At 41.3% G+C, this 24693-nt stretch overlaps 1 protein-coding gene across 2 annotated transcripts in view; it reads right to left on the bottom strand.

The window, feature by feature from the left end:
• Nucleotides 1-24415, bottom strand: part of STK39 (serine/threonine kinase 39) — a 381542-nt gene extending 357127 nt beyond the window's left edge. For both annotated transcript variants that reach the window (XR_010068921.1, XM_063318226.1), the window contains exon 1: nucleotides 24092-24415. Coding sequence is in view for 1 of the 2 variants with exons in the window: in XM_063318226.1 (XP_063174296.1) it covers nucleotides 24092-24233 (142 nt within the window). In the remaining variant the exon portion in view is untranslated. The remainder of the gene's footprint in view (nucleotides 1-24091) is intronic.
• Between the last annotated feature and the right edge of the window lie 278 nt (nucleotides 24416-24693).

Raw genomic sequence — 24693 nt, 5'->3', positions numbered from 1 at the left:
ATTCAACTGTCACATGGAAAAAGAGTGCCCGTATAGACCAGCCAATACTGCCCAAACTCATGCAGTAGCTAAAACTTGAAAAATCTCTGGATTCTCTTACAGATAGACCTTAACAACCACTCGTTCTGCAATCGTTCGAAGGTACAACAGCACTGAAGAAGTGGTGGTTGTGACCAGTCCTCAACGTTCCAGCCGTCCCAGCTTGTGATCACAATCTGCAACCTTCCCTGCTGGCTTCCCACAAGCAAAGTCAGTGGGGAAGCTGGCAGTGAAGGGTGCAAGTTGCTCGGGTTAAGTCTCCCCCACCTGCACCCCTCCCTCAGCCCTTCTGCGCTCACACACCTCACCGACCACCCACACACCCTCGCACACCCTCCCCGAGCCTCAGTTCCCCCCAGCTGTGGCTCCCTGGCCACTTGCGCACCCTCCCTCACCCAGGAGCAGCCACCCCAAGCCCCGCCCGTGTCACACCTCCCCACCACCCACATACCCTCCCCAGCCATTCGCACACCTTCCCTCACCCAGCAGCTGCCTCCCCAAGCCCCACAGAGCTCGTGTTACATCTCCCCAGGCACTCGCGCACCCTCCCCCAACCAGCAGCAGTCACCCCAAGCCCCACTGCACTCATGCCACACCTCCACCATTTGTGTACCTCCCCGAGCCTCCCTGCACTCATTCTGCACCTCCCCGGCCACTCACAAAACCTCATGCACCCTGCCCCACCTGGAAGCAGCCACTTACCTGCCTGCCAGCCACCTGGGACTTGCAACTTCCTGCCAGCTTCCCCACTGACTTTGGTTGTTAAAAGCCCACAGGAAGTTGCAAGGAGGTGCTTACTTAATGACTTGTGATCCTCGCTTAACAACGGCAATGGGGACTGCAGAGATTGCTATTGTTAAGCAATGCAGTCATGTGATGTCGCACTTTATGACCGCATTGCTTAGCGATGGAAATTCTGGTCCCAATTGCCTTTGTAACTTGAGGACTATCTGTATTTACATAACTAATTTATATGGCTGCCCATCTTACATATATAATCCTGAACTGCTAACAACAATCCACAAAAAATATAAAACCTATAATCACAAAATAAAACAAAGTTAAAGTAACTATGCTACAATAACTAAGGCATCATAACAGACTCACAACTCATGTGATTTTGACCCTAATCCAACCTTGCATATCCTTAATACATACCGAGGCAAACTCTAAGGCAAAATGTCTTACTTTACTGATGGAAGCCTTAATCATAAGTGGCAAAGAGAGGACTCAGCATCAAAAGTAACTCCCTTCCCCAATCAGAATTACACAACTTATTCTTGTAAGACAAAACTGCCTGACACCAAAAGAGGCCACTGGCCCTTATAACTTGATGGTGCTTACTCTGACTGGCAGGTTTCATCTAATTTATTATTAACCTACCAATGGAACCATTTTTCCACTATATTATTTTATCTCCATTTTACCTGCTTGCTTTCAGGTGATCAATCTGGAAATCTTTAAATAATTACTATGATCCTGTGATTCCAGAAATTGTGGAAACAAGGACTGAAGCTGTAAAGGCAAACAACACATACACGAGAGAGAAATGAAAATCAGATTTCTGGATGGGAGATGTTCATGTCTTGATGGAACTATGCATATCTCATACCCCCTGTCTAATTGGAAAGTAGAAGTACGAACTATCTGCGGAGAAGCAGTATGCAGTAGTATGAATACTTCAGTACAGGCTGTCCTCCATCATGCTGAGTTTTTTAATTGCTGAAGGATTGACTGCAGGCTCTGTAAATGGAAGCTTTTGATTAAAAAAAACATTATTTTCCCACATTAGTTTCTATGAGCCATAGGAAACACCGTGGAGGCACAGAAGCACCCACGAGTGAGCCCACTACCAACCCAAGCACAACCTGATGCCCTTCGCACAGCTGCCGCTAGCTCCTTCTAACACTTGCCCTAAGTGCATATTTCCACCTGCCCCGAAGCAATTACAATGGGAAGGACCAACTCCTATTTACCTGCTTCTGATTCCGTCACTAGCATCCCAGAGGTCCTGTGAAAATCAGCCCACTGTATCATTAGCTGCCTCACTCTGCTGAGTCATTGTCTTCCTCTACTTCCAGCAAAATAAAGCCGTAGCTATCTCATACAAAGCCAAGTTCATTTATGCCTTTGCATCGAAGTATCGACTCATCAGTCCAAATAACAAGGGCCTGTCAAGCTAACAGCAGCCAGAAGTGTCTGCTCTTCATAACCTAAACACAATTATGGTGGCCCAACGGTTTTTGTTTTTTTGCTAAAAAAAAAGGCAGAAACACAGATTGGAATCACCAAGAGAAATCCCTTCTAAGTTTAACTCCTTAAATTTTCTATTGCTAGTCACATATTTCTTGATCAATGGTATGCATCTGACCAATAAAACATGTTGATTTACACCTCAACACAATACTTTACAACAGAAGGTATGTACACTTTGTGTAATTGTTTAAAATAATAAGGAAATAGTGCATAATACTCATAATATTCTGTGGAAAAACTGCAGAGTAAGCACACGACATCTACTCCCTTGTTCCTTTTCACCTTGCATCCACCTGTTTGTTCCCAAACTACCTTTCACGCTTATCCCATTCCTCTATCTTGTTTGGCCCAGCTCCATTACAAAATAAGCACACACTTCATCAACAGGTATGTCCAGCCTGCCCCTTTAATTAGAATGGGAAAAGTGAAAGCCCAAAACTTTCAGGGGACACGAGCTGGTAATCCGGTTAAACAGGGTCATTTTCTCCAGAAATGAATGTCCATATCCAACTGGTAGTAGTGACAGAGATACTACTTTAGTATGTGTTGGCAACAGTTATACGTGCACATTCAGATTACTATGATGCATCAGATACTGATGAACATCTAGCTCAGCCTTCCCCAGTCTGCCACCTCCAAATGTACAGATTTCAATTCCTGTACTTCCCAGCAATACCCATTTTTGAGAAATGTTACATTCCGTTACTCAGAAAATGTCACATTACAGTATCTTTCTCTCTGGAAAAGAAAACCTGATTAATATTGAAAGCTGACTTTTTCTTTTTGAAGACTTAAAAGATTAGATGAACTCGAGATATAGTTGTCATTAGTTTTACGCTTGTTTGTCCTTTCTGTGTATTTTCTTGTTATGTAATGTTTTTCTTTTGTTTTTGTATATGGTAAATTGTTCATTTTTTATTTTGCATTGTTACATGTTTGTTTGAAAATGCATTAATAAAAATTATCTGGTAAAAAAAAACCCAACCCATACTGTTTGGGAAATTCTGAGAATGGAAATCCATATATCTGAAGAGGGCCTAGACAGAGGAAGGCTGATGGCCAGGAGGTGTCAGACTCCAGAAGGGACCATTTTATGGAATCCGTTGAATAATTATCAAGGAGGCTGCATAGCTTTTTCATGGTTGCCTGTCAAGCACTGCCAGAGAAACCCTTCTGAGGTCACTTTCACTGACAGATGTCCACGTGACAGATACAAAGAGCCTTCCAAAAGTATGGATTATTCTTCCTTCTGAGCCAAGATCGGCTCTCGCTTCTTTCAGCACTTCAGAAATGAGCTAAATTGACCCCTTAAAATGATCACTGTAAGGTTTCTAAACAAAGCCTTAATTTTTAAAATTTTAGACTGCCTTTTAAAAAAAAAACATTTGTTCAAAGGCAATATAAAAGTACCACAAATAAATATACTTTCTGAATTGTATAAATTTAGAGACTGTGAGACTGTAAATTTAGCGTGTCAAAAAAGTTATTACTATGTTTCTCTCATTTAAAGAAAACAATAGTTTGTGGATGATTTGAACAAGAAATAAAAGTAAGTAAAATTAAAAAGTGGATCTAAAGTTTTTTTAAGGATTAACTGATCTTTATCCATCCTAAAATTAATGTTCTATTTGCCTCTGATGTCTATTAATTATGAAATACTCTTCCTGCTTAAGCTAGAGGCTATGGAACATTCTTTTTTCTGTAGAAGTAGAAGCTATTGTGCATTCACAATTTAATAATGGATTACATCCGTGAATATTTTCTTGTTGCTTAATATTTGTTAAGTCTTTGCTCCAAGAGGAAGTATACACATGTAGTAGAAGTGAAGTATTTGCCATGCTCTAAGGAAATGTCGCAACATACTTTTTTGGGCCTGGTTTATTGCCTAACCAGTGCACTGCCTGGGTAAACAAAATGTTTTCATTTTAATTTTCAGATCCATTTGGAATCTGTTGTGTAAGCCTGTATTCCCATCTCTTAGTATCACAAAAATATTCTAACTTGAGACCCTGGAATAAGATTGAGCTTAAACTCATTTTCAGAGATAACAGTTGAGAGAAAAATGCAAGACAAAAAAATCCCTTGACATCTCTTCATCTCTTGCATGTGACCTACAGTTCCTACTATGCAAAGCCATAATGTGGTTTATTTGATTTTGGCTCAGAGCACTGTGTAAAACAGCCACAGTAGTTTGTAAATCACAGATTATGGATTACTATTGTGTGTTTATTTAACTGTGGTTTATTTGATAAACCACAATTTCAATAAAGCAAATGCAATTTATTTAATAAAATAATTGTGGTTTATTTATTCATTCAAAACTCAGCAGTTAACACGATATGTGTATCAGATCAAAACGTACTACATAAAATAAACTGTCAGGATAAGAAAGCATTTCCCTCTTGTCAGGTCTTGTCTTGAACCATCTCTTTCAGTTATGTGTCAAGTGAAGTGGGCTAGCTAAGATCTTTGAACACCCAGAGAATTTTCTCCACCATGTGGTATTGTGAGAAGAAACAGTCACATCACTCCCATTCCCTTGTCCACACTCATAAAACATTTTATCCTAAGATAACCAACACTAATCTAAGTTGAGCCTCCCCTTATATATTCAAGGGATGAGTCAGTTTATTAGAGCATCCGAAAAACAGTCACTCACCCAGGCAGGCCTAGGTATTCTTGACTCATCCCAGAACGAAAGACAAAGCAACTACCTTAACAATTGCAGGCTTCCCTCTGGTTCACTGTTCCACAAAGAAGTCTGATCGCTTGCAAATGACTCAGGATAGTCAACAGTGCACTGAGCTTTCCTTGTTTGTATAGATGGGACCCATCTACCTCAGCTTTCCTAAATTTGGATAGCAACTTCTGAGAACTCAATTACCAGAACAAAGCTTTCAGCTATTCCTTTTAATCCCCATTCACATTTTCAAACTTCCCTGTTCAAAACACATACCTACAACCCCCCTCTCAGATCTTTTAAAAATCAAAATCGGAAAGCATTCCAATAAAGCTGAATTACATACCCTGCAGTATTTGGGAACATTTTTTTCTTTAAGACTGATTTTGGAGCACTTTACAGTACACTGGACTCTGGGTTGTTGCTTGAAAGCTCCCAGAGATCACATTTAATAAGAAGCACAGCCTTCCTAAACAGATTTCATTATCTTCTGTTCAGTCACATCATTCAGTGACTGGCTTCATGCATCAAGCAAAGCCAGTCTTTACTGATGACACCAACATTGACTAAGTTCATGTACAACCTCAAGCAAAGCCAAACAATCTGATTAAGGCTTACCACAATGTATAAAAATGTATACTCAGTCCAACTGTGCTAGGCTATATATTTAACAGCCGACTAATATAGCCTACCACTCAGTCCAGCTTTTAGGTCTATATATTTTTATACACAAAGTATTTTATGTTGTAGAGAAAGCCAGCTCTAAGATACAGTGGAAACCTGAGGCTCCAGAAGTTTTTGACTTCAACTTGCAGGCCCGTATCAGGGATGATGAAAGTTGGAAGTCAAAAGTATCTCGAGAACAATTACCCATCCCAGCCACATAGCCTCACTGTTGATCCTTCAAAACTCTGAAATTGTTTTACGTGTTAGGATTTCATGGAGCTCTATTCTTTTTGCTATTACAAGACCAACCCCTCGGGATTCGTTTCCAAGTCAGGGTCTCTGTTGTCAACATGCTGCCCTACCTCCCAACACAGGGTTTTTCCACTGTCAAACACTTTGGGTTCAGTTTTTTTTTTTTAAGCTTCACTCCAATGAAGAACAATAACAGTAATATAAAACCTGATATGCAGGTAATCTGATACATTTTGGACACTATGCTATGGGGGGGAGGGGTGTTTGTTTTTTGTGCATTCAGGTCAGTTTTTGATTCCTGGCGACTGCCTGGACAAGTCCCTGCAGTTTTCTTGGCAAGGTTGTTCAGAAGTGGTTTGCCCTTGCCTCCTTCCTAGGGCTGAGGGAGGAACCAGACCCAGGTCACCCAGCTGGCTTTGGCCCTAAGGCAGGACTAGAACTCACGGGCTCTCGGTTTCTGGCCTGATGCCTTAACCACTACACCAAACTGGCTCTCCTTGCTACAGTAATAGGTCCAAATGGAATACATGGTAGAAGCCAGTATACAGAGTGCAAAGGAAGTACTGTACACTGTATATCAAACAGGTTGATATTTCGAACAGGTTTAGCAAATATGCAATTGTATAAATATTAAATACACTTATTTCATTATCAATCCTTTTTAGGAGCTTTAACGTCCTAGTTTAGCCTTACTTATATGCAGTAAACCCTATCTGCTCTAAATGCAAAGAGGAGGAGCTTTGTTGTTTCTCCTCCAAATACTGAAATATTTCTTTTATAAAAATATGTTAGACTCTTCCCACTACCCAGAAAGAAGTATTGGAAAAGTACCAACCCCACCGCTAGTTAATCAGCCTTCCAGGCTGAGTGCCAGTAGAAACTTCCGCTATTTCTTTTATTGGCATTATTTGCAGAATTTAAAAACATATGGCAGCAAAGGACTACCTTTTTGAATCAGAACTTTTCCTTTTTCTTTGTTCCCTGCAGTCAATAATTGAAAAACAAAAGGCTTCTGCCCTAATTAATAGGTATGCCTTAAATCCCAGTAGACAGAAGGGGAGTACAGCTGAGGGAAGAAAAACTATTCACTTATTTGCCAGAGGAGAAACCACATTAATCTTCTTTAGCAAATACTGAATCTTATAGCACATTAACGATTAATACGATTATCAAAAACTTAAGAAGCAATAAATATCTTAGTCTTCAAGGGGCCAAAGACAGCCACATTTACTACTAAGCCATGCAACCCCCCCCACCCCAGAGAAAACTCTTTTTCAGAAAGGAAAGAAATACTGAAAGTACACAAATAATCCTTAAAAACCCTGACCTGGCTGATAAATCACTTCAACCCAGGCACTGTTCCTCTTCCTTCACCCCAGGCCAATGTCTTTGACATAAATTATAATATTGTGAGGACTGAATTTTGCAGCAAAGCAACACCAGACTTGTTCATAGAGCAACAGAAACCAAACCAAAACATAAACAGTGCTTATTTAGCCCAGAAGTAGTTTTCAGCAAGGAAAGAAAAAGAGGTTCCCTGAATATGATGGAATAGATAAACATTATCGAGTTTCACTTCCTCCCTACTGATTAAACATAACTATCTAGAGGAAAAATTCCATGACAGACTGTCAAACTCCCAGGCAGCTTGGGACACAATACAATACTTGTCATTTAAATACTACATCCAGAAGCTGAAGTTGTTAAAATTAGCATCTTGTCCAAATATGAAACCTTTCTTCTTAATACTGTCCTATTCTTTTGTTCTAGATATTTTCTAGAAGTTGGCCCAAGAGGTATTGTAGGTTCCGGTCACCAGGAACAAAAAACTGATGAAACTTCGGCTGCATCAGCACCTGAGTCAGCACTGAATGCTATCCATTGTTACTACTCAACAGGACAGCTGAAGATCTCAGTACAAGGTCAAAAAAAAAAGTATAATATTACTCAAGGAGCCAGTTCACCCTTTTTATATTGATCTGAGATCAGCCTACATCTGAAAAAGTACAGAAACATCTTTCCTATGATCTTATTATATACAAGTTACATTATATTTTTTCAGAAATAACTTCAAAGTCCCCATTTTTAGAAACAAACTGAAATTCCTAACTGAAACTGCTATTAGATAAGGGAATAGCAAAACTTACTTTCAAAAAGTTAGGAAATCAAAGAATTTGAAATCACTACTATTTTACTCTTGTCAAAAGTTTGCAGACTATAGCAGAGCGGGCTTAAAACAATGGAAAAGCTTATATAATATCAAAGGGCAGTGTACATCTATTCCACTTTTCTTCCCATAAATTTTGGGGGGACAGGGAAAAAAATGGAAGTAGCAGTAGGAACCTGCAGGAGGGCTGTCATACAGTTCCATGAATACAGAAGAAAAAACCACACAAGGAAAGCCTTATTTGGAAGCAACTTCTAATAGGATGTTTCAGGTTGTACATATTGCTAAAGATGAATTACTGTATTTACCCTGAATTTAAGATAATTACCATAAAAACAAAGATTAGTCAGAAAAGACCTTCTCTACTTCCATTATTATATTCTGAGTAACCTCAGACAATTCCCTCATTTTAATGGTAAATGGTTTGTGCAAAAACAAGACTTCCTTTCAGATAAATAATGTATTTGCATATCCAGATAAGTGGATACAAACTACCATCGAAGGCGCAGTACAAATCATTTACTACTATATTTTGTAGCCTGGGGTTTGGGGGGGGGTTGGTTAAACTATATTTAAGGTCATGACAACATCTACATTTTAATCATCACAAGAAATTAATTCAAATGCTGCTACAAGTTCTAGAAAATAAGCCTTCAAAATGAAAACGCTTAAGAAAACAGAGAAAGAGGTAAGTCAGACTAAAGTTTTTTGGTACAAAACTAAAAGTCTTAAACATTCTGTTCTTAAACATTTGTACCAGAAAAAAGCAGGAAACAGGAACAGCCTGCAGAGAAACAGAATCCTGTTAAAAATTATTCAAGATGTTAAAGCTGTTCCTGAGCATTGTACTCTCTGCAATTATTTTAACTCCGTTTCTATGAATTGTTTTGAGCACCTATGGATCAATAAATTGTTTTGAGTGCCTAGGATCAAATCATAAGTTCTTGCAAGTTAATTAGCAATACCCTTTGTTCACCCTTAGTCCGCATCCTTATCTTAACCTATGCAACAAGGCCTCAAAGTCGCTGCTTCAGTGTGATCAAATCACCTTTTGAAACACCCCAATATAGAGAAGCAGCCCTCTTCGCTTCTTTCAGGCAGAGAAGCTACACTGCTCATCTGGACAAATATGGCCTCTCATTACACAGAGACAAACACTACTTTTCTCAACGTGAGAAAAATAGTTGAGAAGAGAGGCCCCACCTTGAGACTTCAAACTCTTTCAGTGCCTATAATCAAAGCATAGTGGGTTGCTTCTGCAGCACAAAATGACTCGGTAAATGCACCAGTCAGCCCTTCAGGGTATACCAGATCAGGAAACCAGCTCCACAGGAAGTTGAGAACTATATTTTATTGAGATAGACTACAACAACAGAGCCTTGCATGCCTGACTGGGCTTTACCTCCCCATTTCCTATATCCCAATGAATCAGGGAGGAGCCTGCCTGAGTCTCTTCCGAATACTATCTTGTTTTCCCAGAACTTAAGGAATGTTTCAGCCCTCTTTGTTTATATAATGATTCTTGCTTATTTCCCTCAAGGTCATCTTCCTGATTCTCTCTTGTACCTGCTTGGCCTACCTGCAACATCCAATACCCTAATATTAAGCCTCATGCATGCAGCAGGACACAGGATGGCTTTGGTATTCTGTTCACCTGGAGCAGGTGACCTGAAAATAGAAGAGGTGCTCCACAGTCACAGACAGATCACTCCCTGCTCAGTTTTAGACTGATGGCTGCTATAAAACTCTAGCAGAGCAGAGGGCACTTTAAGATGGCCAAATCTAGGCACGTGATAGATCCTCCTAGTTTCTCAAATGCATTTGGGAATCTTCCTGCCTCATCTCTCAGTGATGAAGCCATGGCCAAACAACAGAACATGGATGCTCAGGTGGTTGCTCAGGTCTTAAGTGCTCTCTTCCACTGGGCAGAACTGCATTAGCAACTTGGTTCATCAGACTTGTGATGGAATGGGAGGGTGGCCTTGGAAGACAGGGGGGGAGGGATGCTGCCTAGGGAACGATCGGATAAAAGAGAAATAAGTCCTCAACAGAGTAAGGCCAAAGAAAGAAACTTAGAAAAGGTAAAGGTAAAGGTTTCCCTTGACGTAAAGTCCAGTCGTGTCCGACTCTAGGGGGCGGTGCTCATCTCCGTTTCAAAGCCTTGGAGCCGGCGTTGTCCATAGGACACTTCTGGGTCATGTGGCCAGCATGACTCACGGAACGCCGTTACCTTCCCGCCGAAGCGGTACCAATTAATCTACTCACATTTGCATGTTTTCGAACTGCTTGGTGTTCAGAAGCTGGGACGAGCAACGGGAGCTCACCCCGCCACACGGTTTCGAACCGCCGACCTTCCGATCGACAGCTCAGCGGTTTAACCCGCAGCGCCAAACTTAGAAAGGGCCAGCCCTAATTACTCTGGTGGCAGATTGGGGGGGGGGGATTTGTACTTCAGACTTGCAAGATTCTACAAGATTCTGCTTGTAATTCTACAATAAAGAAGAATTAGCTCATCTCATTGTGTTTCCTGTCTGGTTCACCAGGAAGCCTGACATCCATCTTGCAGGTCTGAAGTACAAATCTCCCCAAGTTTCTTTCTTTGGCCGTTACTCTGTTGCGGACTTCTTTCTCTTTTATCCGATCATTCCTCAGGCAGCATCTCTCCACCCCGCCCCCGGTCTTCCAAGGCCACCCTCACATTCCATCACAAGAATATCGGAAGTAATGGAGCAAACTAAGAAAGGGCTGGAACACAAGTGGGGGAACTCTCAGGACAAACTCAAGCACAGAGTATTCCCTTTTTAAGGCCCATTTACAATCGTACTCCATGGCAATAATGGAGCAAAAAGGGCTCACTTCTCTACCTCCATTGCATCTAAGGAGAACAGGCCAGCAATGCTCTTAGCTGTGCAGCACCTCCTCTGTGAAACTATTCAGCTTGTACATCTCAAGGATGTGGACAAGGGTCACCTCTTTAATTGATGCTTGTCACTCTTGACTGATTAAATCAACCAGGCCAAGACAAATCCCATGATTATGGGAAGTGATTAATGCCTCCTTGAATGTGGAATGTGTTCCCATTTGCTTAAAGGAAGCAGTTATACAGACTTCATTGAAAAGGCCCTCCCTAAACCAGAAAGATCTTTCTAATCACAGGCCAATCTCCAATTCCTAGATATGGTATTTGAGAAGGAGTGGGCTTCACAGCTCCAGATGCAGCTGGGTGAAATGGATTATAGTGTCCTATCTTGACTGGGGTTTTGCCTAGGATATACTGACACTGCTTTTGTCTCCCTGGTGATGACTAACTTCAGAAACTAGATGGGACAATGAAGCCCTGCTAGTTCTCCCGGATCTCTTAGTGGCTCCCAATACCATTGACTGCAGTATTTTGGAGGCCATCTTGCAGGATTGGGCCTTGGGAGCACTGTTCTGTCATGGCTTTGATAACTTCTGTTGGGATGCACCAAGAAGGTGGTGCTGAAGATTAGTGTTTGACCCCTAAGACTGTGACCTATGGTGTCCCATAATGGACCATCTTGTCCCCTATGCTGTTCACATCTACATGAAACTGCTAAGGGAGATCATCTGGAGTTTTGGAACAGGGCATAATCAATATGCTGATGATATTTTACACTACTGTCCTCACCACCTAATTCCAATGAAGCAATCACTACAGTCAGCACTTCTGAAAGTTGCTTAAACTCAGTAATGAGCTGGATGAGGAAGAATAAGATGAGATTATATACAGACAAGATGGACTGAAGTGAAACTTGTTTTATACAGGATTGCATTCCCAGAAACAGCAGGTTCACAATTTGGGAGTGCTTGAGACCCAGCTATCACTAGATTTGCTAGCAAAGGGTAAGGAGTACATTTACAAAACTATTTTTTTAATTTATTTATTATTCAAATTTTGCTACCGCCCATCTCCCCCAAAAGAGGGACTCTGGGCGGTTTACAATAAAATTAAAACTATAGTAATAAACAATTAAAATCCTATAAGAATAAAACAATTTACAAATATAAATAAATGTAAAATCCAAGAGGCTAGAAAATTCTAACCTGGTGGGAGGGGCTCTAAGGCACGAGCCACCCCCACGAATGGCTACCCACCTTCCCGCCCCACACAAGACAGCAGAACCAAGTCTTCAGGGCCCTCCTGAAGGTCGGAAGTGAAGGGGCCTGCCTCACCCCTGGGGGCAAGATGTGTGCCAACTGGGACCCTTCCTGTGACAGCCAGACTTAGCAATGATTATCCCTACCTTCCTCTCTTGACTGCTGCAATATGCTTTACATGGGGATGCACTTGGAAAGTGCCTCCAAATTGCAACTGGTACAAAATGGAGCAACTGGGCTGCTGACCAGTACAAGGTATGGGGATGATATGGCACCTCCACTGAAATATATGCACTAGTTGCCGATTACTTACCAGCCACAATTTAAGGTATTGGGTTGACCTTTAAAGCCCTAAACAATTTAGAGCTTAATTATCTGAGGGACTGCATTTCCTGCTATGAACCTGTCTAGTTGCTTAGATCAACAGAAACATCCTTTTTGATCCTCCTCACTGCCAGATGTCTAGCCCTCTGATACATAGGAGAAAACCTTGCCCTGTGCTTCCAGATTGTGGAATATTTTCTCCAAAGAAGTGAGTTCTGGGGAATCTCTCCCCAGATTTAGGGAAATGGTGGAATTTCTCTGTTTCACTAAGCTTTTGATTGTCAGTTAAACTGAGTCTCGTTTTTAACAATTGTTATTTTAAATTTGTCTTAATTTTGACAGTATGCTTTTTATTCTTAGATCATTTATATTTTTAATTTCTATATACCATCTTGATTCTGGCTAGGAAGTGGTGGAGTATACATTTAATATATAAGTAAATATGAATAAATCATATGCCATCCCAATGACACATTTTTTTTAATGATCTGACAATGGTATGGCAGCCTTTAACTTCCAAATAAGGTTTGATGGCAATATTGCAATTTAATCCCATTAGTATCACAGGCACTCAGTAGGATACTTTCTACTCTACAAGAGTTATATGATTCCTCTCTAGGGACCTCCTATTAATGCCAGATGACTACACCAGAATTAGTGTGACATCCTTCTACAGCAAGGCTGCATCAACACAGGAATGATATGGATGGAAAATCCCAATAGCAGATCTCCCTGGCTAATTAAAGTAGGATACAATTGTCAGTGAAATTCTGTTAAACAAACTCCACTGAAATAAAGAACAGTGCAAGGTAACAGGAGCAATCTTGGACAACTTTCAGATTTTAGTAAAACATGTACAGAAGCTCATGAATGACTATATCTCCCATTCTTTCACCCTCAAGACCACCCAAAACTTTCCCCTAGAAGACAGGAACTCAGTGAATACCTTCTTTTGCTATTCTCATGCATGTTTTGTTTATATATTTCATTATATCCCACGTGCCTATCAACGTGAGTTCAAAGACTATCTCCAAAAAATGCATTCAATGCATACATTTACACAAAAAGTTATTCTCTCATCTCCAGGAAAGGCCTTTTATGCAAACTTCCTTTCCAGCATTAAAGACCTATCTCCCCAAACTTCCTCATTGTGCATCTTATCAGAAGGTTCCTGAAGCATCTGTCCACTGAGTATTAAAATGTACATTATCTCATTAGACTAATTACACGTTGTCATTAATCATAACACAGGAATCAAACCACATTAATTCAACATACTGGCACACCAACTAGTCAAGTCAGGGCAAATATCCAGGGAATGAAAGAGGGGAATTTAACCCCACAGATGCCATATTTGCTACCTTGTTTCTTAATAAATGACCATGTAGGCTTTCAAGTGGATTCTTCTAGAATAACTTGGATGCCTGTAAAAAAGTGCTTTTATAAGCAAAGGAAGGCAACAGTGTGGAAAAATATTGGTTCTCCTTCCCCTGCTCCTGATATCTGAAGCATCAAGGTGCTGATTTGGGTGCTATTAATTCTAGTAATTAATTCTAGTAGTGGTGGCGCTGCGGGTTAAACCGCTGAGCTGTCGATCGGAAGGTCGGCGGTTCGAAACCGCGCGGCGGGGTGAGCTCCCGTTGTTAATCCCAGCTCCTGCTCACCTAGCAGTTCGAAAACATGCAAATGTGAGTAGATCAATAGGTACCGCTTCGGCGGGAAGGTAACGGCGTTCCGAGTTGTCATGCTGGCCACATGACCCGGAAGTGTCTATGACAACGCCGGCTCCAAGGCTTAGAAACGGAGATGAGCACCGCCCCCTAGAGTCGGACACGACTGGACTTTACGTCGAGGGAAACCTTTACCTTTTTTAATTCTAGTAAGGAGGGCAATGTTATCATTCTGCTAGCAGGACTTGCTAGAGATAGGATTCTATTTATATGTAGAGAAAAGCAGAGACAGTGTTCTTCTCAACTGCTGAGGCACTTTCCCATTACACAGAATTTTATGTTGGATGCTGTACTAAACACTTTCATCAGAGAGACTGACACAGCCATGTGAAAGTTAAAATCTCACTGAAACTGGTCAATGTGTTACTAAACATTATTTCCAAAAGCTACACAACATGGCAGAATTCAATGGGAAAATATAATTTCCTTCTTTTCTCTCAATTTGCAGTGACCAATGTATGCCATCTCCATCAGCCTCTTTATACCACCACTGTTGGTATAAAGCTCAGCCTTCCAGGTGTACTGCAATTTTGCACCCTCCTGGCTCTTTTGGGAAGAAGAGGATGGGGGGGAACAGAGAGAAAAATATAAATAGCTGCATTCAGAAGCTGGTCAAAGCTTCTCTGAGGGAAGGTGAGTTGCCATCAAGTTTGAAATAGGCAGTAATGCACTTTCTCTTGAAGAAGCTATCTCTCAATCCAGCCATACCAAAACAATTTCTCCCTTGTCTCCAATCTTGCCTTTCTAAAGATATTTTGGAGAAGGCAGTGGGAAGTCAACTACATACAGTAGGTTCCTACACAAAGTGGATTATTTATCTAGATCCCTTCCAATCAGGATTCAGGCCTCGGCATGGGATGGAAACAGCACTGGTCACTCTGATGACTCATACCTGACAAGACATGGAGGGTGGGGGTGCATCCCTCCTGGTCTTTGTATCACCATCTCCATACAGGGTTATTCTGGCTCCACTCCTACCTTTATAAACATTCCCAGGCTATAGTAATGATGGGGGAACAGTTGAGCTCCTCCAATGCAGGGTGTCACAGGATTTGGCTCTCTCCTTGTTGCTATCAAACATCTACATGAAACTGCTGGGAGAGCTCATCCACCAGTTTGGGGTGAAGTATCATCAGCATGCTGATTTACATCATTTCTTCAGACCAAACAAGAGAAGTTTATGAAAGTCCTGACTCAGTATTTGGAGGCTATGAGTCAAAACAAACACAAACTGAACCCTAGCAAGCTGTTACTTGTCCAGAAACATCTTAGCTTCATTATGGCCCTGACCATAGCTCTAGATGGGTTGCTCTCATCTTGAAGAAACAAATCTGACATATGGGGGGTCTTGCTGGATCAGCTTAGGCCAATCTGTTAATTACAACCCTAGCTGGACCAAGTAACTCTGGCAGTTATGATTCAAGCTTTTATCAGACTGCTGCAATGTGCTCTACACTGGGCAGCCCTTGAAAACAACTCAAATACTGCAATTGGTACAAGTGTAAGATGTTAGCAGGTGAAAGCCACTATCATCACGTAACACAGATCTCCCCATCACTGCATTAGTTCTAATAGGCTTCCATGTCCAATTCAGGGTAGACTATAAAGCTATATATGGTTTTACTGCAAGGTATCTAAGTGGAATCTGCTCAGTCCATGTGAATGTGTAGGAAGAGAATGCTTAAGGCCTCATCCCTATAAGAAATCAGGGGACATGGACCCCAAAGCAATTCTTCTCTGCAATGGCATCTATACCATGGAAATCCTTGCCTGCAGAGGTATGCCTGGCCACCTCTCTATTGATCTTCCACAAAGCTCCATTGATCTACCAGACTGTTGTTTGACAGTGGATTTTTTTCCTAGATGCTTGTTAGCACTGCTCTATTTTATGGTGACTGGGCTGCCATTTCACTCTTATTTGAGCTGGATTCTATTTTTGAGTTGTTTACATTCTAATCCTATGTTGTGAACTACACGGAATCCTGGAAGCTGGGCAATATATGAATATTTATAAATAAATAAATCACCAGAACTTCAAGCCAGCAGGGTCAATGGACATAATAGCTAGGAATTCTGGAATCTGCTATCCCACACAACTAGAGGACACTAGGCTGAGCAAAGCTGCTTTAACTGTTGCTATGCTACGGTTTACAGTGCATTCCATTCAAATTTGATTAATCAATTCACACAGTCTCAAGACTATCTAACACGATGGCTAGGTTCACACACCATACCATGCCATGCTTCTGTTTCTCTGATGTATCAATTAGCATGATGTTTGAATAGTTATTTAACATACCACGATCAAAACAAAACATGGCTTACCATGATGTATGGAATCCAGTCAGAGACATTTGCTTACATTGACAGTGAATGTTGGAAATCTTTCTTGCCTGGCATTTATATTATATAGAGATTCCCAAGAATGCAATTTCTAGTATTTTTTTCCTCTGAATCATTCTGCCTGCTCTAAGACAAACAAACGCACATACACATATAAATATAAAATGAATAAACGTGCAAGATACTTCAGGGTAGGAAGCACAAAGTCCCAAATGAAGCACGGCAGACAGAGAAAAGAAGAAATGTTTGTTCCATTTGCTAATTTTAGGAATCTTGGTTAAGAGAGTGAAACAGCATTTGCCCTACAGCAGAAGAGGCAGCTCTTGTTCCTACTATCCAGAATGCTGTATGCATTTTCAAGTGTAGATCAACAGCACAGAAGCTAACAAACTCAACCGTGAGCCAAGAAGGCCCTCATTCAAATCACACCTCAACTTTCCATGAAGTACCTTTTTTAATAAACAAATCTGTTCAATTGTGTCCAATTCTTGGAGTCTGCCTGGAAAAGTCCTTGCAGTTTTCTTGGCAGGCTTTTCAGAAGTGGTTTGCCATTAGCTCCTTCCTAGGGCTGAGAGACTGTGACTGGCCCAAGACTGGCTTTGTACCTAAGGCAGGACTAGAACTCACCGTCTCCCAGTTTCAAGGCTGATGCCTTACCCACTACACTGAACTGGCTGTCATGAAGTACCCATTAGACAGACTCAATTGTAGCCCAGCACCACCTGCCATATTATGATGGTACAGACTATTGACAAAGTTGTATAAGGATTACCATGAGAGTACAACACAACTTTTCCACACACACCCCATAAATACAATATTTATCATATAAGATAATATCATATAAGTGATAGGTATTAGTATTATTAATAAGGAAGCAAAATAATACTATAATAGGTATTATTATGCTTCCTTATTATTCAACATGAGAGCTTTGCACAGGCTTGGAAGTAGAGTACACAAAAGAAGGGTGTTAACCCAGAGAGCAGATTCTTCCTCTCCTTCTTGTCACTGATAGGCTGCTGTCCCTCCAAAGCCAGTACAGTCTGGCTCCTATTTCCTTTGACAATATAATTAGTGAAGATACCACTTGCCAGCTACTGATGCAGCCATCAGTCAGAGGAAGCTAGCCACATTATCCAATTGCTGCAATCTCAACCCTATGCAAACTCACTCAGACAACAAAAAAACCAGAAGAAAAATCTAGGCTTTGGGAAAATAGTTTAAAGAATTAATTGCTGTGTAAGTGGTCGTTAGTCTGTAACGTTAACATTCAAAGCCCCTATAAATACACTTCTGATTCATTTGATGCATGTCTATCACATGAACACCAAATGAATTTTTCATGGGAATTTGTTGATTGCATGCAAAGACACAATCGGGTAATACAAACGGTTTGTCCAGTCCTTACTGATTAATAATCCTTTTCATATACTTCATCCAAACTCTTTCAATACGCTGGAGGGGAGAGACAACCACAAGACAAAAAGCTTGTCCCCACCTAAACAGAAGGAAAAAAAATTAAATTTCAACAATATTTAACTTGCAATATTAAGCAAAATAAGGACAGGACAAAAAGAGGAATTCTATTGTCCCTGGCACTTTTCACATTCTAGTCTGACAAGCTTCACAGAATGAAAGAATCAGCAATAAAGGCCATCTGGTCCAATCCTCTGCTTAATGCAGAATCTACTACTACATTTCTGACAATGACCACCCAGCCTCCATTTGAAGACCTCTAGCACAGGAGAACTCACTAGGCTATGCAGCAGCTTGGTCCACCAGCTGACAGCTCACACGGTCAGGAAGTCTGTTCTGATGTCTAGACTGAACTTTCTTCCTTGTAGCTTTGACCCATGGGTTCTGCTTGCGCCTTCTGGGGCCACAGAGAATAAGCCCACCTCCTCTTCTGTGTGGTAACCCTTCAGATATTTGGAGACTGTATATCTGTCCTCAATTATCTTTTCAGTAGGCTAACCGCATCATGACTTCTCCTAGGGTTTGGTTTTTAGATTATTTTTAGGTTCATTCAGGGGGTATAGAGAATCAGCATAACAAAAAATATCCAATCCAAATTTAAAACTTAAAAGAAAAAGGAGGCAGCAGCTATTGTACAACTTTAATTAATCTTCACATTCATGTGGAGGTGCAATAGTGAATCAACAGTAAAAAGATTATGAAACACTGGCTCTGCTTTTTGCAGGTGGGGAGGGGAACAGTGAAAAGCTACACCAGATTCAAACAGCATAACTTTTGAGTTAAAAGTATATTTGATTCCTTAGCTTTTAAATTCAAAATGCCTAGTTTCTGTCATAACAGAGATTGCTATAAATACAGCCACATGCAAGGCACACCATGCAATTTACTTGGAGTCAAGGCCACTCCTACTTGGATAAGCAGCTAAGTGGTCATGTATGGTCCTACCTATCCAGCCTTTCCCAGCCCAAATATTCCTTTGTGACCTTTCCAGCAGCCGAATTTTTCTCTACACATGGAGGCAAAGTAGCAAACCTGTGACTGCTACACTTCTAGCTCTCTGCCCATCATCGGCTTGGGCTCCCAGATGAGAACAGCAACACCCTTTGAGGAGCACAATAGCCTTATAAATCGATATGCAACTGAAATAAAAAAACATTTTGCAAGGTTTTGCAAAACTTAATTGTTCTTTTCTAAGGTGTTTCTTGGAAGCTGGGATATTAAACAGCAGTGACTTTTACGAGCAATGCCAGTCCACTGCAAAGGTTCATGGCGCATGTGAGCAATTTAAATTAAGGTAACAATATGCAGTTTTCAGGCTATGATTACATAGAGTGATTATTTCACCCATTGAGCTAAACCATTCCATGGACTGTTTGGTCTTGGCTTAGTGCAATGTTTGAATCCAAACTGGTGATTTATTTAATAAGCTATGATTAGGTAAACTATGGCTTTGTACAATGTGTGAAGCCAGAGATAATAGCTCACATAGGACACTAACGCGATAATGCAGGGTTTACAACCAGTAACTTTAAGTCAAAACTAAACAAACTACATTATCAGTTAATAAGTTGTGTGAATCCAATTAGTTAAATTTTGCTCCTGGGATATTTTCAGAACTGCATTTGACCCTTAATAGGAAGAGGATGCTAAGCCATAATGTGGTTTGTTTTAGCAAACATTGCAGCTGGTAAACCATGCTTCATGCAGTATGTTTCATCTGAACAATATTTAAACAATCCAAGACAATTATGTGAACTCAAACTCTTTCAACCATCTGTTTGTGAGATTATTACCAATCCCATCCTATTCTTCCCAAGACATTCCTATCAGTTTAAAAGCAGGAACAACCCTCAACCCACCCATCCACCCAACCCACCCCCGGAAAATTCAGAACGTCTTTGTACTAATTTCTCAACTGAACCTAATCTTCCATTAAGGGCAATCTGGGAAGTATACCCTTGTCCCCCCCAAATGTGCAAACAACATGAAGAAGAAAATCCATTTGACTAGCTCTTAAAAGCACTATAATTTTCCTTTGTTGTCACACTTAAAGCCTCAGCATCTTGGAAAAACAGCTTTATATGAATAGCACAGCTTTTAATGTATTGCTTTAAAAATGGCTTTAGTTACAGTACTTTGTGTTATTCTTGGAAGCAAGGTGAATATTAGCAGAAATTTCTTTTGAACTGGGCTCTTATAAAAAAATGCAATGATTTAATTTTATCTGCATGGGCACAATCCTCCCCAGAACAAGTGAACATTGGGGGGGAAATTAAACCAATATTTCTTAGAAGGCTAGAGACCTTTTGAAGTTGTGAATTTGGGATACACCTTAAGGCAGGGCTGGGAAATATTTTGGATTATACTTTAAGGTGGGATGGGAAACATTTTGATGTACAGAGAATGCACAATATTTTTGGGTATCTAAGGGGCATAATGAGAGAAAAGAGGAGGACGGAAAGTGGTTGCGCCAGTCTTTTAAAGGTTCTTTTTTCTTAGATTTTGGAAAAAACTAGAAGATTTGCTTTACCTATTTTTTAACATCTGGGGGAAGGAGGAACCACCACACGTTAAGTACCACCTGGAGTAGACTTGAAACCCAAATCTGCTTCTTCTGGTACCTTTCGTTGTCAAATATGTTGTCAAGACTTGTGACTCAATCATATTACTAACACACCTTGTAGATAACCAGTGTAATAGGACAAACCACTTCCTAACCTAACTATTCAACTACCTTGATGGCAATGAACTGTTTTGTGGCTTTGCATCTGATTTGGATCTGTGCTCCCACGCAAAAAGTGCCCCAAATCTGTGGTGAAAAGACACTCTGGTTAGGCTGTGGGCAAGCTGCCAGGAGGGAAGCAGCAATGACGCCACAAATTGCTCTGGAGAATCACATGCAGTTTGCCCACCAACTTTAAACAGAGATATAACGATGAACTGTAATTTGAAATTATATAGAGATCAGCAGCTAAAGCTGGTTTTTCTTTGTCAGACTCTTGAGGTCAAACATTATCAGACCCTGCATGCTTAATTGGGCTTATTCTATCCTTCTGGAATAAGCCCAGTTGAACTCAATGGTTCTTACTCCCAAATATACATTTCTGTTAGTCATACTGTGTTATTATATTGTTTCCTTTATACATGTCAGACACCGATTCTTAATATTACTACAGCTCCCTAGTTTAAGAGGACATACTTGGTAGTTCAAAAAACTTATGGACGGTAGGCCATTTCAGATTATGCTCCTCAATTGTTCAAACAATCTCTTTCGCTACAAACTGCTACATGTCAATTGTATAGCAATCAATTAATATGTGTACTTATTCAGTAAATCTAAGTTAGAAAATTGGATCTGTATCAGTCTGAATTTGTCACCTTGATTTAAATACACTATGCAATTAATTTAGATTAATGAGACTTACGGATGATTAGAATTTTCTCGCATGAACCTAGGATACATTAAGAATTTTGGAAGGGTTAATGCAAGTACTGTAATGTTATTTTAATACATAGGCTTATTATGAAATAAATTAGGGCCATCATATTTGGGCTACAAAATGTGCAACAGCTTTCTGTATATCTTTGCTTGCATGAAGGAGGTGTCTTGATTTTTGGTAGCCAGATCTGATAGATCTAAACAAGTACTTCAGCAGGAATAGGAAACTTCAACAGGACTTGAAGGCGTAAACAAAAATGCTGAAGACTGAATTGTAAGATAAAAGGTCACTCAAATAGCTCAGGTGATTGAGAGCCAGTGCGGTGTATTGGTAAAGGTGCTGGCCTAGAAAGCAGAAGATTGTGAGTTCTAGGCCTTTTTAAGGCATGGAAGCCAGCTGGGTGACTTTGGGCCAGTCACTCTCTCTCAGCCCAATCCACCTCATGGGGTTGTTGTTGTGGGGAAAATAGGAGGGAGGAGAATTAGGATGTTCCCCATCTTGAGTTACATATAAAAAAGGTGGGATAAAAATATTATAAGACATGCGTAAATTGCTTGGAGCTATCCCTATACAGCTTCTGACTGCTTCCTCACAAAGACTTATAAATTCCAATTAATGATAAACAGTGAATGGCAGACCTTCCATTTGCTTGTCCTTCCAGAAAAGTATTTTTGAAAGTCTAAATATTCAGCACAAGGTACAGTTTACCTAATTAGCCTGCAACACAGACATACCTTATTTCATATCCTCCTACAGAAACAGTTGCATTTTTCCAAACAAACATTGTACAAAACAGATATTTGCAAATTGGAATGTGAAATCTGGTTGGTTACAGTGATTTTATTATCCCTGTAATGCTCTTTGATGAGCTGATCTTAGCATACTTATCTCTGAATGTTTGAGAGTATCTAGTTAATAGAATAATGCAATTCTAGAGACCCATTCAAAGGTAACCCACTCAGATTACTGAGGCTAATTTCAGTGAGCCACAGAGACTGCAACCTCATTCTTTAAGGAAGTAGGAGGACAAGCCATTCTTCCTATATTTTCTTCAGCTGTTGTCAATTCACAAGCGTGCCTGCAGAATGCCAAATTCCAGAGTTGGAAACTTGCTAGAGATTTCTGCCAGATCAGAAAACAGGATAGTTTAGACAACTTACAGGGCACCTTTTGGGTATTTTAGTACCACCATAAGACAAACAAAGCCCATGAATGACAGACAGAAAAGAAAAAAATTATGGAAAAAAGGGGGGGGAGGTTTCTACATAACCGTTTTTTAACTGGAACACAGAACAGCTGCATCTTCCCCAAGGAGAGCACACACATAATATCTGAACCTGTCCAAGTGTTTGGGCTAGAGAAGCAGATGGAAGGCCAGTTCCCATTGGTTTTTCTATTTCCTTTTCAGTGTTTCGGCAGTTGGTGATGATCAATGTTAGAACAACTGCAAGATGAACTGGAGGCCAGACTACCCAATAATGGCTGGAGAGTCCAACTCACAAAATAATAGATTCTGGTTAGCTTTTTTTGGCTTTCCCTGCTGATTTTTGGCCTCCTTATCTATAACCTAGCAGGAAAACCAGCTAATGGCCAACAGAGAGCATCCAAATCATCCCCCTCCCCCGGCAGGGCTGTTCTCCCAGGAACAGAAGAGAAACAAGACACAAATGCAGGACCCTGGGCTAACATTGCTTCTCCCTATAAAACCAGTGTAGTATCTCTATGTTAACCTGGCAGAGGAATGATTGGGCACCACAATTAAAACTGTGAGCTCAGAATGGCAACTGGAATGCCTCTCCATACACACACACAAAAAGCCTTTTTAAGAATAAAACACTAATACAAAATTAAAACAAAGGGGTAGGACAGAAATTAAAGGATTTGGAAAAGGGCAATCTCAGAGGCGGAGCTTGACTGCACCAGCAGCGAGATATACAGATAATTCTACAAGTCATCTAAAATGGGAATGTGATTTTTGGATACTGTACATCAGTGAGACTCTGCAGCTGGACAGAAAAGATGTAATAGGAAGGAGGAAGAAAGACAGTAGGAGAGGTCAGTGATTAGTTACATTTCGCCATTTGGGCGTAATAACAGCAGCAAAGGAGGAGAAGAAAAAGTTAGGATCTTCCGATATTCTAGAAAGACGAAAAGAAGTGCCACGGCAACTTCGAGGCGATCTACCTCAGGGCAGCAAGAGCCAAAATACTACTCGCGAGAAAACCCAAGGGGGAAAACGAGGAGCCAGGGAGGACGCGGCGGGTGAGGCTCGGATGCTATCCCCGGCGCCGCCGGCCCCCCCAAGGCAGACGGGCAAGGAGCCGGCCCCGAGCGTTCCAGAACGCTCCCGCCCCTCCTCCCCAAACAGATGGAACGTTGCAGGAGAGGAAGGTGCGAGCGAGGCGAGGAGGAAGTCAAGTTTGCAGCTGCAGCAGATACTGCAGTGGCGGGCGCATCCGCCGCAATGAGAGCTGCTGGGCTTCAGTAACACAAAACGCCGGTAGGCCCCAAAGCCGGCTGACGAAGCATTACTCTCTCCCCTTAGTCAGCCATCCCTCCCACAGTGATAGAAGCCGCTCCCTTCTGTGCCACTGACCGATCACCTCCTGCAGTTCATAGGCGTCCCGGCAAATGGGCCAACCGACAGCTTGAGGTGCGGGAGTAGGAGTCGGGGGCGGTGCAAGCGGCGCCGGCTGGGGCTGCTGGACGTGAACAGGCGAGTCGCGCTGCTCCGCCATGATGCTGCTGGAGCTCACAAGCGGCGACCTTCTTCAAACTTCCCAGCCAGCAGCACCTTTAACCCTCATCTGCAGCTCGCTCGCTCATTCACTCCCTCCCTCTCTCCCATCCTTCCTGCCAGCCAGCCACACGGCGAGGGAGGGAGCGCACCAAGGGGGCGGAGGCTGAGGTAGGAGAAGCTGCACGCCTGAGAAGCAGAAGTTGCCAAGCGGAATGAGAATCAGGAGCTGATCAACCTGACGATCCGAATAATGATTACATAGCGAATCACACTAAAGAGAGCGTTAAAAGAGAGGGTGGCGAACTATTGCTCTGCAAGCTGATAAACGGCAGCAGGGGAAAGACTTAGCAGACCTGCCAGATCCTTTGTTACATATTTGCTGGAATGAAAGCCCAGTGAATTCAATGGGATTTACTCTAAAGTAAGCGGTACAGCTTGATTTTGGAGTCCGCCCCTTG

The sequence above is a fragment of the Candoia aspera genome, chromosome 1 (genome assembly GCF_035149785.1).
Source record: "Candoia aspera isolate rCanAsp1 chromosome 1, rCanAsp1.hap2, whole genome shotgun sequence".
Taxonomy (NCBI): domain Eukaryota; kingdom Metazoa; phylum Chordata; class Lepidosauria; order Squamata; family Boidae; genus Candoia; species Candoia aspera.
The sequence above is the reverse complement of the archived record's forward strand: the minus strand, read 5'-3'. Positions and strand labels throughout refer to the sequence as shown.